Source organism: Hipposideros armiger, unplaced genomic scaffold (genome assembly GCF_001890085.2).
Source record: "Hipposideros armiger isolate ML-2016 unplaced genomic scaffold, ASM189008v1 scaffold_560, whole genome shotgun sequence".
NCBI classification, from domain to species: Eukaryota; Metazoa; Chordata; class Mammalia; order Chiroptera; family Hipposideridae; genus Hipposideros; species Hipposideros armiger.
This window is the reverse complement of record NW_017731910.1, coordinates 1,097,950-1,120,328: the sequence shown is the minus strand read 5'-3', so window position 1 is coordinate 1,120,328 and position 22,379 is coordinate 1,097,950. Positions and strand designations below refer to the sequence as shown.

The 22,379-nt window shown below is 37.6% G+C and overlaps 1 protein-coding gene across 1 annotated transcript in view; it reads left to right on the top strand.

The window, feature by feature from the left end:
- The first annotated feature begins 286 nt into the window (after nucleotides 1-286).
- LOC109371291 (multidrug resistance protein 1) overlaps nucleotides 287-22,379 on the top strand; it is a 100,872-nt gene continuing 78,779 nt past the window's right edge. Inside the window, exons 1-4 of the mRNA XM_019623710.1 lie at nucleotides 287-565; nucleotides 6,030-6,081; nucleotides 17,352-17,523; nucleotides 19,910-19,958. Of these exons, the coding sequence (XP_019479255.1) occupies nucleotides 501-565; nucleotides 6,030-6,081; nucleotides 17,352-17,523; nucleotides 19,910-19,958 (338 nt within the window). The 5' untranslated portion in view covers nucleotides 287-500. The remainder of the gene's footprint in view (nucleotides 566-6,029; nucleotides 6,082-17,351; nucleotides 17,524-19,909; nucleotides 19,959-22,379) is intronic.

Genomic DNA, 22,379 nt, shown 5'->3' with positions numbered 1-22,379 from the left:
GCTTGGTCGCTGTGGGAGACAGGCTTTGGTGGGGATGGAAAGGGAGATCTCAGTGGGTAAGTCCATGGGGACCAAGTGGGGTGAAGCCTGGAGTCACTCGGGGAGCCCTGGAGCATCCTCAGCCCATAGTTTTCGGCGCTAGCCACGCGTAATTATGCTGCCCCGAGAGCGTAGAGCCAGCTCAGTACCGCAAGTGGATCTCCGGGCCGGCGGGCGGGTTGTCCGTGGCGAGGGGAACCGGGAGGTAGAGCCTCAGTGTCGGTGGGCAAAGTCCAGGATGCGCCGCTGTCCTCCAGCTCAGTTCGCGTGGGGAGGCTGGAGGCCCCGCGCGCGGGGAAGCCCTGCGGCGACCAGAACCCGGGGAGCTGCTGGAGCGTCAGGGCGAGCGCGCCGCCCTACGGCTCGCCGGCCTCCGCGACCGAGGGGGGCTCAGTCCTCACCCCCCGTCTCCTGCGGGTCCCGCGTTTGGCTCATCCGCTGTGGTTCCTCCCCAGGTCGCAATGGATCTTGAAGGCGGCCAGAATGGAAGAGCAGGGAAGAACTTCTTGAAAATGGGCAAAAAAAGGTAGCCAGTTTGTTTCATTTTCATACTTTCCCTGGCCTGAGAGACTTTTGAGCAATTCGTTTCTAGCCTTCAGCTCTGAAATAGACGAGACGCTTTAATCTTCAGCGCTCGCGGTTACCCTGCAGAAGTTCGCACGCTGAGTTGAGCCCAGAGTTCGCGTTCACCCTCCGCTTTGGTGAGCTGCTTCCTCACCAGTCGGGCCTCAGGCCAATGCTCACATCCTTTTTTTGTGTTTTATAACCTTTCGTTTTCCAAGCCATGTATATCAGTCATGTTGATCATTTTCGTGCTTGACCTGTGTGCTGCTTATACTCTGCTGCTTGGTCCAGTCTGCTGCTCCTGGCAAAGCAGTCACATAAACTTCGCTCATTTGTGGCATGGCGGATAGGGCAGAAGGCCAAAACTAAATTTAGGTGGTAATGTTTTTAAAAAGGCAGTGACTGTCTGACCCTTGTAGAAGAAATTCTGAAAAGAGAAGACTGCAGTACCAAAGAAGACTACAAGCATGATGTGAAATTATCCTGAACGTATTTAGAATTGGTATTGTAACCATACAGAAAAAATAACTTTTGGGGGCAAATTTGGATCATAGTGCAGTGTCTACACAGGAAATTTTAAACTTGAAGCAGTAGGTGCATTGTTAGTAGATTGTAAAATAAAACAAATTAGTAAATATATTATTATTAGAAGCTGAGCTTTTAGGTGTGAGAGAAAAATATAAATGTGGTATAAATGTGGACATCAAATAAGTTTTTTTTTTAAAGCAATGTTAAATTTGAATTGGAAACCAGTATGGATGCATGCTTTTTTTTTTTTTTTTTTAACTGAGCCATCCTGCCACCTGTTGGCAGCTAAATGGTAGCTCAGCTTGGACTGGGGCTCGAACCGCTGTTGCTCAGAGCTCAAACTCTTGAGCGAGCTCTTGACTAACTGAGCCACTTGGCTGTCCCTAACTCATGCTTTTTGAATAGTTCCTTTTCTGTCCACTGAAAGGGGCAATAGTGAGGAACACAATGAGTGTCAGATCTTGGTTTCTAAACACCATTTCTCACTAAAAGGAATGTGAACCCCATAGAGAAATGGATAATTCCAGCCATGTCTGGGTAGGGAAAATATAAAGTGAGCCTGGAGTATCTTGTGGTGTTTAGGAAGTGGAGTTTAATGAAGTTTTCACAAGGACATAGGAGTTGGCGTGAAGGGGCTTCCACTGGCCAAATCTGGGACAATATGAACAACAAAAAGAATAATGACTGTATTTGTGAAATACTGAATACAATCCATGAACCCTTAATAAAATTCTGAGAGGAGGAGGAAATCTAAAAAGGTGGGTGAGGTACAGAGAATAAAGAAACGTTCTTTACAGAAAAATGCCAGCTATCATTTTGGAACCTGCATTGTTATAATTGATTCAGGCAAGGATTGTTAATGGCTCCTAAACCACTCAGAGAAAAGTTGTATCTAAGAATTATCCAAAATTCTTACTAATTGGAAAAAGAAAAGTGTGCTTTTCCAGTGGGGCGATTTTGCAGTTAGCACCTTAACCAAGTGATCAGACCTGACATCACTTATGGTGCAGTATACTGTGTTAGTGACAAGACACCACCTGCCTAGAAAGTATGTTAGCAAAAACATTTAATCTGAATCTAATCAAGCTTCTAGACTGATGCGGTCCAATAGAATATAATGTGAGCCACATTTGAAAGTATTAATTTTATAGTAGCAACATAAAAACGTAAAAAGAAACAAGTGAAATTAATTTTGAAAATACATTTTAAGGAACCCAGTATATCCAAAATATTATTATTTCTACCTGTAATCAGAATTATTAATGAGATGGTTTACATTCTCTTTTTCATATAATAAGCCCCCTGTTATCTGCAGAGATATGTTCTAAGACTCCTGGCAGATGCCTGAAACCAGTGATAGTACCTAACCCTATATACATATATAGTTGACCCTGGAACAACACAGGTTTGAACTATGCAGTTGCATTTATATGCACTAGTTTTCAATTGACTTTAACAGTTCAAACCTGTGTTGTTCCAGGGTCAACTGGCAGTTGGGAATTCAAGTGTGCAGGGGACCAACTAAAGTTATGTGCAGATTTTTCTACTGCACAGGCAATCAACGCTGGTAACCACCCACCCCCAGCTGTTTAACGGTCAACTGTACTACTATATTTTTTCCTATACATACATCCCTATGATCAAGTTTAATTTATAAGTTAGGTTTGGTAAGAGATTAACAAAATAAATAATAATAAAATAGAACAATTATAACGGTATACTGTAATGAAAGTTATATGAATAGCTTTGGGGCCATTATTAAGTAAAATAAGGGTTACTTGAACATAAGCACTGCACTCCGGAGACTGCCAATCTGATAACCAAGATGGCTATTAAGTAACTAATAGGTAGTGTATACAGCAAGGGAATGTATACAAGGGATGATTCGTGTCTCCAGCTGGTGCACGTGACACTCCACCACTCTACTCAAAACAGTGCACACTTTAAAACTTATAAATTGTTTATTTCTGGAATTTTCCATTTAATATTCTCAGGCCACCGTTGACCACAGTCAGAGAAACCACAGAAAATGAAACCACAGATATGGGGGGCGGGACACTAAGTCCTCAAATCTGCACATCTTACTGCATATCTCAGTTTGAACTCAGTTTGAAACACATATCCAAGTTCTTATTTCCACACAAAAAAATCAATGTGGTGGGAGTAGGACTTAGAGATTTTAGAAAAAGACTAAAGAGACAAAACCACCAAATGTAATATGTGAGCCTTAATTACATTAGAGTTCAGAAAAGGAAAAACCTATAGGAAACATTCCTGGGAAATTTGAATGTGGATTGGATATTAGATGATATCAAAATTGCTGTTAATGTTTTTAGATGTGATAATGGTAGGAGAACATGTGAAGTGCCATGATATTTGCAACTTACTTTCAAATGGTTCAGCAAAATATTAACAATGATAATATATACTTCCTTATATAGATAAACAAAATATGGTCAAAATGTTAACAATTGTTAAATCTAGGTGAATGTTATATAAATAGTGATTATTACTATTCTTTTAATTTTTCTGTTTATTTGAAAATTTTCATATAAACCAAAAAAGAAAAAAGACTCCATAGAGTGAAGGTAGATGTTTCTCTTTTTGTTTCAAACTTTTTTTTTTAAACTTGGTACCTTAAAGAGCTATGTATTTATGATACAAACACATAGGGATATTGAAGTAAGACGTATTGAGGGTATGTGGAGGGAAATGGTAAAGAAATTTGTTTGAGCCTGCACATACCTTCATTTTATTATTCATTCTTCTGGCCTACAGACTTTTTTCTAACTAGAAATTTTTATTTATTTATTTAGTTAGTTAAAGTAGTTTCTATTAAACTGCTCATCATTTTAATCTGTTCTTAAACTATATATCCTTTTTTTCCAGTTTTATTGAGATATAATTGACATACAACACTGTATAAGTTTAAGGTATACAGTATAATAGTTTGACTTACATATATTGTTAAATGGTTACCACAATAAGTTTAGATAACATCCATCCATCATCTATTTCATACAGAAACAATAAAAAAAAAAGAGGCAAAAAAACAAAACAAAAATGTGTTTTCCCTTGTGATGAGAACTCTCAGGAGCTATTCTTTTCACAGCTTTCCTGTATATCAAAGAGCAGTGTGAAGTATAATCATTATGCTGTACATTATAGCCCTGGTACTTTATCTTACAACTGGAAATTTGTACCTTTGGATCACCTCCCATTTCCCCGCCCACCCTCCACGCACACCTCTGGTAATCATAAATCTGATCTCTTTCTCTATGAGTTTGTTTTTTCCCCAACTCTATATATTCTAATGTGAAATTATAAAGAAGCATGTGGCTTTGTTAATAGGTATAATCCTTAGATAATAGTACCATTTGGAATACCTGTATTTGCCAAGATTCCTAGTTATGAATGAGGTTTGGCGAGCCATTTGCCTTTGGTAAGCACTGTGTTTTGAGCTGATGAGGTAAATAAGTAATCTAGTAAGGGTGAAAGTCAGCGTGAAAGTGCATTTGCATGGAATGCACTAACTCAAGTCTGAGATTGCACTGAGGGAATAGACTGTTCAGTTAAAATCGGCTTTGTTCTAGCTGTGTGACGTTAGACAGGATCGTTAACTCCTCTCACCTGCAGTTTTCTCATCTCTAAAAGGACAAAAAAATGTGCCCGCCTCACAGTGATTAAGATTAAATGAGATCATGTATGGGTTGTGTTTACCCAGCCAGCACCTCAGGAACATTATAAATTCTCCAAAATAACAGCAGTTTTCGAGAATGAAAAAATAAATGAAAAGCTTAAAGCTAAAACTCAATTATGTATGGCTATTTTTCTCCTCTCATCCTGGTTCCAGAGTCACTGAAACCTTGCCTTTACTGGGAATAGGGTGGGACCACATTAGAACAGCTATGTTTGTGTATTTTGTGTTTTTTTTGAAATGTCCGTCTAACATCACCCCAAGGCCAAATATGGGATTTGGATTTTTTTCTTTAGAAGTACCTTCAACTCTTTGACCTCACTTAGTGTAAAGAACAAAGACAAAGATGAATTTACTGTTTGAACTTGAAAATCTGTGTAAAAATAATGCGATTCTTCTCTGAAATAGCCTTTCTTTTATACATTTGAAAATATAGATACGGAGGCTGGTCATAATTGGTTTGCTTTTATGTCCTAGGTGGCAGTTACATAGAGTAGAATCGGGTTACAGAGTTAGATTCACTCGAATCCCGGCTCAAAATAATAATTGACTTTGTTATGCCTGAGAACAGCTTTTTTTTTTTTTGCAGTTTGGACCATCCCTTTTGACCGCAGCTTTTGTAGATTGCATTTATTGTCGAAAGAACCCATTTAGGGCTCCAGACTTCCTTTCAGAATTAGATTTGCTTATAGTGATTTAATTACTTTTCTTAGTTTAGTTTATGCCCAGCATCTGATTGCTGTTACTTTCCAATGGTTAAGAGAATGATGAAGGCTAATATCTAGGTAGTAGAGAGAATATCTGCTTCTAGTATTTCTGAGATGATAAATAAGGGTATTGATTTGGGAGAGCATGAATGATTAATCAGAGTAAAAACAGGAAGCTCTCTTTTTTCAGTATTAGTTTTTTTGAATTGCAAAAGTTGTGTCTGTGTGTGTGTTTATCATAGAAAATTAGGAAGTATCAAAGGCACAAGGAAGAAAATATTTTGATAGAAATCTCAATACCCAGTGATAATCACACATATAGATTTCTAAGATACAAGCAAACATGCTTAAAATTCTAAATGGGCTTATACTATTAACCTGTTTTTTTAATGAATAATATATTGTGGACATATTATAAGCTCTATGCTAATTTTGTAATTAAAAATTTATGTAATTTTAAAAGTTCTGTGTAATTATATTGCTCTGTTTTTCAGTAAAAAAGATGAGAAGAAAGAAAAGAAACCAACTGTCAGTACATTTGCAATGGTAAGTTTTGAATTTATTCACTATTCAAAATGCTTTGGAAATTTGACTTCTCTGTACCAAGAGAAGAGGTATTTCAACTCATAATATTTTCTTGGAGAGTTTGTTAATGGAGAGGTAAGATTCATTGGTTTAATTTAGCTCATTTTCAGGGGGAATTCCGACCATAACTTGCCACGTGAATTGGACCTCAGTAGCTACACTTCTTGTCCTAGATTTCAGTATTCTTCTAATTAGTTATGTTGCCAGTGATCTGTTATCCATAGCAAGCTTCTCTCAGTGCTTGTCATAGACAGCGGATCTCTCAGCCATCTGGATAGAGGAGACCAGCCTCATGGTTCAAATAGGACACAAGGTTGTCTGTCATCAATGGCTCTGAAATCCTGACAGGTTTGAGGTCAAAGTCCTAGGTACTCATTTAATAGAAGTTTACAATGGGTCATTTATTACTGTGATTACTGTATCATCATTCTTCTGTGCTGAATAATTGAAAATCTAGAATTTGAAAACTTTTTAATATAATTCCTTATCTCATTTTCTGGTCGCAAGGTGGTTGCTTAGAAGCTCTTCTTTAATCAACTGGGAATAAGGCAGGGGTTTTATAGATATGGCTAGTCGATGGTCTTTCTCTATCTGAATCCTTTTTTTCTAAGAGTGCAGACTTTGGGGAACTGTGGGATTAAAACCTGAAGATTACTAAACCAATTGAGTCTGGTAGAACACTCTTTATAATTCAGTTATAACATGCAGACATGTTTTTAAGTGTGTGGCAGAGGGATGGGCTATCTTGTAAAATGGATATTAGTAAATTAAATATAAAAGTAGTTATAGGCAGGAAAAAACAATCTCCTGACTTTTATGCTAAGGATTCTGGTTATCTTACATGATCATTTTTTTTTTCCTGAGCTGCAATTGCTTGGCTATGGCTCCACGTTTTATTCTATCTCTACTCTGAAATTTTTGGGAAAAGAGACTATACACTTGGGTCATTCTCAGAAAGACTACTTGAGTGTCCAAGTGATAGTTTTTGTTTGTTTTAGATTTCATTCTTATGTTCTTATATTGAAGGAAGCTTTTATGTGGAAGTAGAGTTTATTCCCAAGACTTAATTTCAGTTCTGTCATTTTGAGACTAAAATATTTCAGTCTTTTGTAGTTTAGTTTTTATTATTTGTAGCTTAAATTTTAAAACAAGTCATATTTTAGAAAATCTAACAGACCGATACATAGTGGTAATATTATCAATAGAGTTCAAGCCACAAAAGAATAAAAATATGGAGTTTGAATGTGAGGTAATAATATTAATAACACACATATAGCATTACATGTCAGGTACTATTCTAAGTACTTTATATATGAACTCATTTTTTTCCCTTACTACTCCCTTTGAGATAGATATTATTATTATTATTATTATTATTATTATTATTATTATTATTATTTTAATTTTACAAATCAGGAAACTGAGGCCAGACATATTAACTTGTCCCAGGATATACAGTGGGGCTAAGATTCAGACCTGGGTAGTTCATATTCTAAATCACAGTGCTCAGGATAGCATAGAAAGAATATACTCGAAGCCTGTTGATGAAGTGCTGTACTACTAATGTGGCTTTTCCTGTGTCTTTTTCCTGAAGAGTGGACATAGAAAATTGTGGATCTCATTTGTATATAAAACCTATAAACACATTCAGAAAGTTAAACAGTAAAATGTTGATGTTATTGGCATTGCTTATTAATAACAGTATCCAGCTAAGACAAAAACTCACGTATCGGGTTTCCAAGCACCCCAAGGTGGATGATTCACTAGGAGAATTCCCAGCATATAGTCACACTGATGGTTAACAGTTATTACAGCAGAAGGATACAGAGCAAAATCAGCCATGGGAAAAGGACCATAGGGAGACATTCAGGAGAAACTGGGCCCAAGCTCCCAGAGTCCCCTCCCAGTCCTCTCACACTTAATTCATTCCTCCAGAAGTGAGTTGTGACAACACATAGGAAATACTGTCTATCAAGAGAAGCTCGTTAGAGACTCAGCACTCAAGGTTTTCACTGGGGACTGATCACGTAGGCACAGCATGTCCCCAAATTCCAGACTCATAGAAGGAAAGCACGTGTTCAGGATAAAGCACATTGTTTGTACAGATAGTTCTGGCCACTTTTATCAGTTAGCCCACTTAAGCATCCCCAAATCCAAGTTCCAGATGCCAGCTAATGACAAACCTTATATACAGGCCTTTCTAAACATAACACTCAGGCTTGCAGTGTTCACTGTTTTCTGCATACCTTCCCTGTTCACTTATTTCTGCTAGGAGACTTTTTAGCAGTCTTCAGGAAGTGATAAAAAAGGTAAGGAATAGATGCCAAATTTTCTACTAGCCTTTATTTTATTTATATCAGGCCTTGTTTGAACATTTACAGAAATGTAAAGTAAAATCACATCTAAAGCACGTGAGGAAATGGGGCAAATGGAAATAAGGCATTAAATTTAAGGACTTTAAGTACACAAGTCCTTAAAGATTGTATACTCTTGCCAGGGTCGTTCTTCGGATTCAAATCTGAGCTTTCTACTTTATGTATTATATTGAAACATCAATCTTTTTATCTAAATAGATAATAGCTAGCTATATTAAGTGCTTCCTCCCTGCCAAGCCTTTGTTAAGCATTCCATGATATTACTTAACTTAATCTTCACAGTAACCCGATGATGTAGGCACTTGTGTTATCCTTGTGCCCAAATGATGAAACAGGCTCAGAAAAGTTAAGCAATACATTCAAAGCCACAGAGTCACATAGCTAATAATGGAGCAAATCCAGAATTGTGTCCACTTCTGCTTCTTCTAGAGCCAGACCTTTGAATAGCTTTAATCATTTATGAAAATTTATGACTGTGTAAGCTTTTATCTGCCTGGAGTTGAAGAACAATATGTTGATACTGTTATCTCTGACCACCTGGTCATTCTTCAGATCTTGAAGATTTTACTACCTGGCTCAGTTGTCCCCCCTTTCATTCACCCCTGATTCCCCTACTATCTTGGGTGACTTTTATGGTGTTATGGAGAACCGCTCCTTGACTTTCACAGCTGCAATAATTTTTTTTTCCTCCCCGTCACTCCAGTCATCCACTTACATACTCATAACCTGGATTTTGTTGTTATTTGAAACTGTTCTATCTCCAAAGTGACCAGTTGAAGCAGCCAGCTTGAACGAGCCAGTCATCCGCTTTTTGTTCAATGTGCTCACTCTTCTCCCTGGATCTTCAGCTCACTGACCCATCGATGTCTCATCAGCCCCTTCCTGTCTTCATTCTCTTTCTTATCCAGCTTAAAGTAATAACTCTCGCTTTAGTTAGGCTCTTACTCACCTATAAACTTACTTTCACCTGTCATTTGTCATGTACAGCGTAGGCAAAATCAGCCCTTTGCTTTCTTGGTGCCTGAACCCTGATATCTGATTGATGCAGGAGAAAATCTCAACAGTGTACCCAGCACAGAAATCCTTCTGTTCGTCTCACTATGGCAAACCTCCGCTCTTTTCAAATTTCCCAATTCTTCCTCTCCCACCCCCAATACCTTCTCTCACTCTTGGTGGATAACCTCTCCTTTTATTTCGCAAACAAAATGGAAGCCACCTGACAGCAGTTCCTCAGCTCATCTCTCCCAAAGTACAAACACACCTCCCTGTACCTGGATCAGTTCCCTCTTCCTTCTCTCCTATTATGATAGACCACGGGTCAGCAAACTTTTGCGACGGAAGAGCCTCCAGGGGTCAGCAAACTGTAGCTCGCGAGCCACTTGTGGCTCTTTGGGTACGTACATGTGGCTCTGAAGTAAATTTTGAAATGATAATAAAACTATCATAGTTTCATTTATAAAAATTTTAAAGGATATTATTCACATAATGGTGATTATGTAAAAATATATTTATGGCTCTTGAATAATTTTTAAATTGTTGTGAAGGACAGGATTGGCTCTTCCAGGGGTCGGCAAACTTTTGAGACAGAACGTACCCAAAGAGCCGCATGTGGCTCGTGAGTTGCTGACCACTGAAATAGATAAAGCGTCTGGTACTTAAAACCCCTCACTCACTCCCATATCCTCTTCCTTCTCAAGGACCTTATGTTATTATTATCTCTTCTGTAGCTTCAATCTCTCCTCTCAACTGAGTCTTTCCCATTGGCATTTACACATCAGGTATTTTTAATTTTACTGATGCCCTAATTTCTAGCCATTCCCTTCTACAATAGCTTGCTTCCCACACCGGAGTTGCCTTTGTTTTCTGTCTCCATGTTTCACCTTGCAATCACTTCTAAATATATTATAATTTGGCTTCTGTCTCCACCACTCACCAAATTCAGTGGGCATGTTTTGATTCTATCCTGACATGTAAGTAGCACTTTACACTGTCCTCCGAATTCTTTCTCCTGTTGGCTTCTGTGATGCTGCAGTCTCCTGATTTTCCTCTCAGCTCTTCAATTTTTCTTGTGTTATCTTTGTCTATGAACTTAGAATTCCTCAACCCCTTATCCCAGGAGTCAGTAATGGTGTTGGCATTTCTCTTAATTTCACGCCGCTATTTTCTAATTGTTTTCATGCAGAACTTTTTTCTCATCTGAGTTTCATTCTGCACAATTATAGTATCTTTTATCTATTTTCAGTGGTGTCCTTCTGATTTCTAGTTACTTTTCCTCCTCCGTGGAGAATATTGGCATTTAATTGCTTCTACTTTCGTTCACCTGTGCTCTCATTATTCTTCAGTTTTGGTAACTTCATTAACTTCATTAATGTCTCCTAGGCTCAACATTCTTTGACCTCTGTGGTTCCCACAACCTTCACCCCTATTCTAGTAAGTTATACTAGTGGACAAGGACCTGAGGCTTATCATCTGGGTGGACTTCCATCTATGATACTGTAAACTCAAATGGATGTCTTTACCCTCAACTTCCGATTACTTCTAGCTTATAGCTTGGTCATTCCTCTTTATTATCTTTTTTTTTTTGACATTGTGCATTCATTTCCCATTGCTGCTGTAATAGACTATCACTAACTTAGTGATTCAGATAAACACAAATTTATTACCTTAGAGTTTTGGGGCCAGAAGTCTCACTGGGCAGAAATCAGGATGCCATTAGGGCTGGATTCCTTTTGGAGGCTCTCAGGGAAAATCTCTTTCCCTTCGGTTTTGCAACTCCTAGAGGCTGTCTGCATTCCTAAACTCATGGCACCTTCGTTGCATCACTCCAACCTCTTCAGTCATCATTTCTTCTGCTACTGATTTTGATCCCCTAGGCTCCCTCTTATAAGTAGACCTTTGTGATTACATCAGGCCCACTTGGATAATCCAGGATAATCTCCCCATCTCAAGATCCTTAACATCTGCAAAGTCCCTTCTACTGTTTGAGGACACACATTCACAGGTTCCTGGGATTAGGATATGGACATGTTTGGGGGGAGGAGGACATTATTCTGCCCACCACACATGGTCAAGACTTTGCTCTCTCAGCCACTCTCTTTACTACTAGTTTCCCTCCTTTATTTCCGCTCTTCTAAAAACTATTCTACCCACTGTCGCCATATCAAATCACCTTATTTCCTTCCTTAAAACACTCTATTATGCCTTTCCTTTATACTTAGATGGCAAATTTAGAGTAGAACCCAAACTCCTTCCTGTGACTTTAAAAGGTCCTCTATCATCTGACCTCTGTCTCATCTCTGACTTCACTGTATACTCTTCCCTTCCACTCTGCTCTTGCCACAGTGGTAATTCTCTTTCGTCCTTGAGACACACCCAAGTTACATTCACCCCATTTGCTCTTCCTGCCTGGAATGCTCTGCCTCTGGATTGTCACATGACTAACTAGATCCTTCCTGTCCCTGAGGTCTCTGCTCAGATGTCACCTTCCCTGAGAGATGTTCTTGATCAGCCAGTCTATGTCAGCAGACCCTGCCTATCACTCTGGTCTAAGCTCCATGAGGGCAGGGGTTTCATATAGTTTTCTTTCTTCATTGAAGTACTCCTAGTGTCTAGAACAGTGCCTGAAACTTAGGTACTTAGATATTGAATGAATGTTGAGTACATCTATTCTTTCTTTTTACTATTTGCACTAGAATGCAAGCTTTATGAAGACAGATATCTTGTCTTATTCTCTCTTGTTGCCAGTACCTAGACCAAACCCGACCCTTATTAGCTGCTTAATAAATATTTTTTGAATTGAATATTGAATGAATGAATGAATTCACCAGCTTCCCTCTCCAGCCTAGGCACCATGGTCAGGTTGTATTTGCCATCTAGTCTGCTGACTATTACCTAAACCACTCTCCTGTCAGCGCTTTCTACTGCTTTGCCCTGGGAAGCCCAACCCTGTCTTTCAGTGCTGACCAACCTTCCTTCTGGGTGGTTCTTGTTCACGTCTTCCCTCCTCCCTGTCAGCATCTAACCAAACATTTTTCATATCCTTGTATTGAAAGGGCTCTAATTATAACCAGTTCATACCTCTGTCTTATATTTCACCTGATGTGTTACAACTATTTTTTGTCCACCTGCTCCTTCTGTAAGCTCCTGAAAAGTCTTATTAATTTTTACATTTCTAAAACCAATAACAGTACCGGCTTATGTTGTGTATTATTATATTGTATGCTTAATAAAAGTTTCTTTATTAAATCTTATTTTTATCCTCAACAGCTATGTGAGGCTTGCTATGTATATGAAGTTCAAGGTTATCAAAAGATTTTTTTTTCTTCCTAAGCCTCCTTCCTAGTAAGTGACACACACAGCTAGGACGTTTTACGGAGGCTTTTGTCCTACTTAGCATTGTGTTACCACTTTCCTCAAATCTTCTTACCACTTTCTCTCCAGAAACCAATCTTGCCTCAAGTCACAAATAAATATGAGGTTGTAAACTCTCTTAACTTTGTCCAAAATTTCTAAAATTCTTGGTTATCTGTGCTCATTCTTAGCTTGTCCCTACTAGCTTGAGATGAAGAGATATACCTTTGCCTGTTTGAGAACCATTCTCCCTTTACCAAGTTTATTATGAAAATTTTCAAACTATTCTTTAGAAAGATAGAATAGTAAAATTCATGTGCATACACCCATTGTCTATATCTAATAATTGTTAACATTTTGCCAGCTGTTTCACCTGAAGTTATAGATTACATGATGCTTCATACAAAACTACCTCAGTTTACATCTCAAAATATTTCCTACCATTTTCCTATAAAATGTATTACAATCATTATATTCAACAAAAGGAATAGTAACTCCTTAATATTATAAAATGCTCATATGCAGATTTGTCCAATTATATCCCAAAAATGTCTTACAGTTGATTTGTTCAAAAATGGATCCAGCCAATGACATTTGGATATTGTGTCTCCTGAGTCTAGAACAGTTTTCTCCTCTTTTTAAATATCATTGATATGTTGAAAAGACTTTACGGGTTGTCCTGTAGAATACCTCACCTTCTGGACTATTTTTATTTCTTCCAATGGCATCATTTAACTTGTTTTTCCATGCCTTTCATGTATTCTGAGAGTTAGTTTTAAAGAGGTTAATACATTCATGTTAAATATTTTGGTTGACAAAATTGCATAGGAGCTGCGGCTTACTTCATGTCTCATTACATCTGGAAAAATCAGATGTTGAGGGTAATCTACTTTTTTATGATACTAAGTTTGATCACTTAGTTAAGGTGAAGACATTGAATCCCTCCATTGTATTATAGAAGAATCTCAACCTCCTTGCAGCTATGAGGGCTCCTAAGGCATCATGGGATATCTTGTTTCACCTGATAGTTATAGAACCCACTGATGATCCCTCATCTCAGGTTCTTGAAACATTGTTTCCTTTATTCTCTAGGATTTTGCTCCATTTCAGTTTCCTTCCTGTATTTTCATCAATCCTCTCTAGATGATTTATCTATAAACATATGTAGGACTTTGTTAAATAGTTATCCTTCTCTAGTAATCATTCTCTCCTTCATTTTGCCCCAAGACCATCAAAAGGACAGTCAACGTGCTATCTCCATTACTTCATTTCCAAATTATTCTTAATCCCACTCACTCTTTATCTTTTCCTGGATGATCCTATTCACTCCCAAGACTTCTGCTACATATGCAAGTATCATAAAACTATGCCTCAAACTCTGAATTTCTCCACCATACTTTCTGGATAGCACTTCACCTGAAATTATAGGTTTTGTCATGTTTCATACATAATTACCTTAGTTTACATCAATCAAGACTAAAGGAGATTGCCCTGCCCAATTTCCCAACACTCACCTCTTCTGGTTTGCCCTAGCTCGCTGAAGAGTGCTTCTTGCTCAATCAGCTTTTTTAACTTTTAAAAAATTTTATTAAATTTATTGGGGTGACATTGGTTAGTAAAATTATACAGGTTTAAAGTATACAATTCTATAATACATAATCTATATCTTGCATTGTGCGTTCACCATCCAAAGTCAGTTCTCCTTCCATCACTATATATTTTACCCCTTTTACCCTCTTCTACCAACCCCCTCCTTCCTTACCCCCTGTTAACCATTAAACTGTTGCCTGTGTCTATGAGTTTTTGTTTGTCTTGTTCATTTGTTGCTTTCAGTTTTATATCCCAAATATGAATGAAGTCGTATGGTTCTCGACTTTTTCTGTCTGACTTATTCCACTTAGCGTGATAATCTGAAGATCGATCCATGTTGTTGCAAATGGCAGTATTTCATCTTTTCTTATGGCCAAGTAATATTACATTATATATATATACCACATCTTCTTTATCCACTCATCTATCGAAGGATGCTTTGGTGGTTTCCATGTCTTGGCTATCGTGAATAAGGCCACAGTGAACATAGGGGTACATATATCTTTACAGATAAATGTTTTCAGATTTTGGGGGTGGATACCCAGAAGAGGAATTGCTAGGTCATATGGTAATTCTATTCTTAATTTTTTTTTGAGGAACCTCCGTACTGGTTTCTGCAGTGGCTGTACCGACTTACATTCCCACCAACAGTGCATAATGGTTCCCTTATCTCCACAGTCTCTCCAACATTTGTTATTATTTGTCTAGTTGATAATAGCCATTCTAACAGGTGTGAGGTGGAATCACAAACGACCCCAAATAGCCAAAGCAATTCTCAATCAGCTTTCCCCTGCTGCTTCTGTACCTCACACCCCCAGCTTGGAAGACCACAGTCTTCTCTCAGCTCCTTGTGATTTAACCTGCTCTGCTCACTGTTCCTTATGCCTGGAATGCCTTCCTTCTTGCTTTCACTTGCTGCTGAACTTTCAAAGCTGAGAGGATGCATCACCTCCTCTATGGTGCTTTTCCACAAAGGAGGGAATGACCCTTTGCTCAATTTTGTGTCTACTCTGCTTTGTGCACTATGCTGTCAAAGCATGCAGAATATATATTGCATATGCTTTTTTTGCTTTGCCTTCCTCATTCTCTTTAAATGCTCTGAAGACCTGAGTTTGGTCTTTTCAGTTCATCACTGTCTTTTATCAATCATCAAGTAGGCCTTTAGTAAATGTTTATATTCATGACCTGCTTGCTTTTATTATGGCCAGTGATTTTTTTGGAGGTCATATGTCTTGTGGGGGGTGGTGATTAGAGAAATCTTTGCATCTTCTTTTCCTCTACTGAGGAATTTAATATTATGCCCACTTTAATAAAGTCTCTAAGAGAAGAGAAGTGGTTTCTGCCCATATCCTACTCCTTGTTATGTGTGGTTTTTTTGGGTTTTTTTTTTAAGGAGGTAGATGAATGCCTAGTTTAGACAAAGTAGATAGTGGTAAATTTAGCCTGTGTTTCAATGAAATATGACCAAAAAATGCCATAAACAGTCTCCCTTAAAGGTTTTAATTTATAAAGAGGATGATGTTTTTAGGTTATGTAAAGTATATGTCTTTAATTCAAACTCAAACTCATTCGATTACATCTTTAAGAGCTAGAAAAATTTTAAATGTGAATACCTACGTATAGATTAGATATCCTTACACCAGACTTCAGTTTTCACTGATTTTATAAGTTAGCTTCACTTTTTTCTTTCCTGCTTTATGGACTGCCATTCACTACCACCAGCAACTATTCTGCTCTTTACTTCTCCACTTGTCAATTCAATACTTATCCCATTTTGTGCTATGGTAAGTTCATTGTTAGCTAACTTTAGGATTGGTTTCTGTCTCTTTGTGGAGAATATGTACTGTGTAAAATTTTACTTTCTGCTGCTGTGTCTTTTATGTTGCCTGATCTTGATTTTTATTTTCGTTTATGTGCCCTGCCCTGACCTATGACTTTTTACCCAGTTTCCTCCCTCCTAACCTGCTGACTATATCTACATCTTACATCTATACAATGACCACCTGCTTTGGGATTCATCCACTAACCCCAACAGCTGGCTTCATTCTGTTTTTGTTTTTGTTTCCTTTTAGTCCTTAACTAGTTCCTTGAATTATTGGGTCATCGGGAAAGTCATGATGCATTTTTGCATTGAAAAACAGAAAAATATGTCATGACTTTCCCGATGACCCAATATATAGAAGTATTAATTGCTTCTCAAGTGGGGCTCTCACAGAGCCCCAAGCGCATTCCTCTTACAGTATCTTCTTTTTATCACTTTTTAGATACAGAGAAGTCTTTCTTTTCTTGTGCCTACAATTAAAGAGATTGTGCAGGTCTGCACTTGTCAGTTATTATGGCCATATTCTGTCTTCTCATGAAATCTGTTCTTTGGCAAGCATGCATCTTAACTCATTCTTTCCCTTCTCACTATTGAGGCCTAAATACATTAAAATCATTTTACATTTATGCTAATGGTGTCATGCAGGTGACCTGTGACTCAAGCCACTTCCTTAAAACAACAAAACGTGTTTCCTCAATGGTGTCCTTAGAAGGCCCTTTTCAACTCAAGATTTTTCTTGACTGAAAAATCTTGGGTTGAAAAGTGGCTTCTATTTTTGGAACTCAGAGTGACAAATACTATATTTCTGTTACTCTACCATTTAAGACTTTTACAGTTTCCCAGAGGAATGTCCCATCCCTCTCATCAAACCTCATGTGTAAGAAAAGAAGACATACTGAGTTCAATATGTAGAAGTAGATCAGAACTCAATAGAATCAAACGCCTGTTTCTAATTAGGCTATTGCAGTAGTTATGCTTGGACCAGGGTGGTAGCAAAGGTAGTCTGAGAAATGTTTACTTATGGAAAGTAAAGCAATCCATCCCTGAAACTGTGCTAACTGTTCCTATTCTCTACATTTTCTCTTTTTTTTTAGTTTCGCTATTCGAATTGGCTTGATAGGTTGTATATGGTGCTGGGGACTTTGGCTGCCATCGCCCATGGAGCTGGACTCCCCCTCACAATGCTGGTGTTTGGAGACATGACAGATGCCTTTGCAAATGCAGGCAAGCCAGGAAACATAACTTTTACAAACATAACTAATGAAAGTAAGTATTGTTTGTGATACTGGTTTTATTGGAAGTTTGAAGAAAAATCAGTCATCTACAGTGATGTTTGTAGAGCCCTTAACTAAATATGCACTAGTGTGGTTAGTGCAGTGGGAAGTGGAGGGGTCTGAGTTATTGTTCACATTTGTAATAAGTTTGAGAAGATAATGTTCACAAGCATTAAAATGCACAGTGGAAGTCCTGGCTGAGATATGTAGAAAAAGAGCGAGCCCTGTGAATTCAGAAATATCCCAGGAAGTTTCAGGAAGAGGTATAGAAACCTAATCTGGACCTTGAATGATAATTAGGGATCAGTTGTGAGATTCTCTGATATTGGATATGAGTGTAAGAGACAGGAGTCCTGAATGATTTTAAAGGTTTTAGTCTGAGAAGCTGGATAAACTGGATGCAGTTATCATTAACTCAGATGAAGAAGGTGGCGAGGAGAGTGGGTTTGGCCGTAAATACCAGAAATTTAACTTTGGATGTTGTCACAGGTTGGGCTCTTTGGAAACATGCTAAAATGGAGAAATTGGGCTAAGAGACATTTTTGTTTGTTCGTTTTGTGTGTGTGTGTATTTAGGATGGGAGAAATAATAGTTTGTATGTTAATGTAAAGAATCCAAAAGAGAGGAGAAACTGGTGCTTTGAAAGAGAGGGAAGAGATTTGCTTGAGTGATATCCATGAGACAGGGTGGGATCTAATGCTCAAGAAGAAGTATTTGCTTTAGGTAATAGTACTAATAGTTCATCTACAATAACAGGTGGGAACAGAGAGTATTTGAGTGCCAATGCCCAAAGGTGGGTAGATGAGGAGGTGAGAATTTGTGAAAGTCTTCTTTTGGTTGCTTCACTTTTCAGTGAAGTAGGAAGCAAGACATTTGGCTGATAAAGAAAGGAAGTCTAAAATAATCCTCTAGGAGAGCGGGAAAGTGAATGGACTGTTGAAATTTGGGTGTCACATACACTCTGACACTCTCACACTTGATTGAGGGACTAGTTGATAGCTTTGAGCTTACAAGTCAACTTTGGTCAAACATAGATTGATTTAAACTAAGCTACCCAAAGGCTTACAACCTGGTGCATAGGAGTAGAAATCTTGAAAATGCCTCTGAGGATACACTTGAGAATACAGTGATACCGTGTAGCTTTTACAATGACCCTTTGACTTTTGGACCAGTAAGTCTTTCATGAATGCTATGAATCTTTTCTCCAATAACATGCACATAAGTATTCATACTAATTTGGGGTATTTATGGATCCTTTGATACCTGTCTGTGGGTCCTGAGAACCTCTTTTTTGTGATCCGGAAGAGCATGTATTTTTACCCTAAGGCAGGTAAATAAGTTCAGTGACTGCAGTTAATAAGTTAGGTCAGAAAACTTCACAGTAGGTTTGAGCTATATAAAATCCTTTTGCATTTATTTCGTCCCTTCATGGAATTCAACGGTACCTGCCAAAAGGTTGTATCACCTTTGAATTGGCACCTTTCTTTTATACCAATTCACCAAAAGGAAGTTCTTAGTGCTCTCTGAATTCATTGTTTCCTACGTATACTATATTTAGCAGTATTATTTGGAGTTAGTCCTTTGACTAAAAGTGGAAGTATCGAAATTTTCAGTGCTCTTTGGTAGCTCAGCAGACCTTGTGTGTACATCATATGTCCATTCGGATCCCACCCACTTTTTAATTTAAAAAAATTTTTTTCAATTACCATTGACATACAATATTATATTACTTTCAGGTGTACAAAAGAAAATAGTGATTAGGGCTGGCTGAGTGGGCGTTTGTTAAGAGCTGGCTTGGGACGCCAGAAGGCCCCGATTCGGATCCCACATATGAGGGCCAGTGACACTGCCTTTTACAGCTAAGATGCTGAACAACAGCTCAACCTGGAGCTGGGCTGCTGTGAGTCGCCGGCAACAGCGTAGGCTGCAGCCCCTGCTACAGCAGGTTGCCATGGGCTACCATGTGTAGCCAGCAGCTGCCATGAGGGGCCATCCAGAAGCCGGTGACTGATCTGCCTCACCCGGGAAGAGTGCAATGATGGTGCCAACTTGGGCCAGTGAAGCAACGTCCTCCACAACTAGACTGAAGAACAAAANTTTAATTCAAAGATACCAATATTCCTGCTGACAGACTGCTTCTTAATAAATGTGGGTTTCTTCTTATAAATAAGCTCCATTGAATTAGTATGTATGTGGTTGCAGATATCCAGCAATGAAGAATTTGAATGGAGGCTATAATGTTACAATTAAAACTGAATCAGTTTGAGATACTTTTGTGTAAATTGTTAAGTGACAGAAGTTTGATTCATTTCTATATGCTTTTTTAAAATAGGGAACAAAGAGACATAATGGTATATTTTTGTTTTGTGGTGATCTAGGTTCCATCAACCTTACATATGTCTTCGACCTGGAGAAGGAGATGACCACGTAATTATACATTTTCCTTACTATTATTAAGCTTTTCTGTATCAATCTAATTGTGGCGGTGTTTAAAATTTTACATACAATAAAGATTTAACGTTTTGAGGAGAACAATACAATTGTTAGTTTCCCAGGAGCATATAATGTACAATTTTTTTAAAGAAAATAATTTGTCACATAAGATGCACTTAAATTAGGGTTAAGCCTAGATTAAATTTATGTATGCATTGGTAAATTTAAAATACATACAGGGAAATTAGAGTTCATAGGTGCCTTTTAAAATTACAATTATATTTAGAATCACAGCATTTTCAGTAGCTTTGTAATTATTAGTTTGCTTCCTGGATATTTTCAGTAATGATAGGATAATGAGATCAGTCTACAGGATTTTTTTGTTAACAAGCATATCATTCTAAACAGTGAAAAAACATCCCAGAATAAATATAGTCACTCTAACTCACCTCAGGGAAACTTTTGTTAATGATTTACATATCTTGAAGCTTGCTCCCTAGAACAGTTTATAAAAGATGTCCAAAACCATGAGTTGGTGAATCAGAAAATCATGATTCTGAATTATCCTATAAGTGACCTGGTAGATTTGAAGAAAATTGAGACATTTGATCATTTTTTGAAAGATGAGAAGCAAGTACTTCAAGTATTCTTCTGGAAAGGCTTTTTTTTTTAATATTGGGAAAAATAACACTGTCCTATAATCATCTTATAAATGCTTAAACATAAATATATTTTGTTGTGTAAACATAGACTGATGGTTAAAAATGAATTAACTGATTCTCAAAGCATGAGTTCTACTTGTTAAATAGGATTTCTTTTCAGCTATCTCTTGCTAGATCATTAATACTTGGATAATAAGTAACCACTGAGTTATCTATTAACTGAAGTATAGTAATTTAATTACACCTTCCCTAATAAACATTGTAATTTACAAGGTATAGCTCTAGGAGGACATGTTTAGCAAGATTCCTGCTGAGTGAAACACTGAATTGTAGGCAGTAAGATAAGCGACTATCTGGTTATTATGTAACGATTTTTATAGCTTTTGTATGGTTCATACAAACATTTTTATTTGAAGATGGCAAGTAATGAGCTCTAAAAAAATGAGAATATTAATATCGTATATTTCATTTTGGAATATGTCTTTAACTAAACATTAATTGATTAGTAAAATCTAAGAGTTCTTTTTATTCTTAAACAGGATGACTCTGAGTGAGAAAACATAAATTCTAGATGATCAAGGGTCTGGTTTTAGAAGATGCTCATGTCTTTTGCTTTTAGAGTTTAAACCAGAAGGACTGCTGTTTGATTCCTTAAGCCTTTTAGGATAACTCATGATGACAAGTTGGGCGTATGATATAAAAATACTTTTTTATTTTCAATTGTCTCTTGGCATCCCAGGTCTGCAAGATTAATAGCCCAAGAGGCCAGGGGACCATTTCCATCTCTTGGTTCCACTTTCTCGCAAGTTCTGTCACTTCTTTCCATTTGCCAGTGTGCAGAAAACACCTGCAAAGTGCTCATCAAATAATACCGAGGTCATACAAGTAGATAGGACAACAATGGTAGATCTTAACTGATGTTGTGATGTTCTAAGGCANGAGTCCTAAACCTTGAGGAAAGACTCAAATGTTAACAATAGCTAAAGTTAACATTTATTGACCATTTAAGATGTGCTGGGCACTGTTCTTAATGCTTTGTGTGTATTAGCTCTTTTTCTCCTTTCAAGCACATGAGGCTGATACTACTATCATCATCTGTATATACTTTACATATGAGGAAACTGGGTCATCATATGTAAATCCAAACTGGTTGAGTAAATTTAAATTTCCTGAGGTCATAGAGTTAGTCAGTATATAAATTAGTCAATATGTAATAAACGCATGTAGACTGGCCTCAAGTATATGCACTGAAGGACACAGAGGAACACCCAGGAAAGAAGACACTGAGTATAACATGCTAATCCAGAAATTAAAGGACATGGGGGAGATTTGCCAAGTCTCATGGTGGTTAGCACTCAGAGATACTCTTTATAAAGTTCTTGATTATTTATTGTCTCTAATGATTGAATTTATGACCTTTCTCTTTCTCTCTATTATGATTGTTCCTGCCTGGTCTCCTGCCATATTGTAGGCTGAGGAAGGGAGAAAACGAGACACTGAAATTCAGATAAAAAGGGAAAAAGTGGAAATAACTTATTTCCATATTTATCATTTCTACTCTCACTGCTCTAAATCTTATATGAGGAACTTGAAAATTGTGTGTAAAATGCCAGTTCTTGAAATAATAGCTATGTTTTGTTGCTTGAACTATGAGTTCATAAATCGTGCGCAGATCGTGAGTGTGTATGTCAAGACTTTAGTGTTGTAAACAAAGTAAACATTGCCATCGGATTCCCCAAGGCCGGCCTTATGA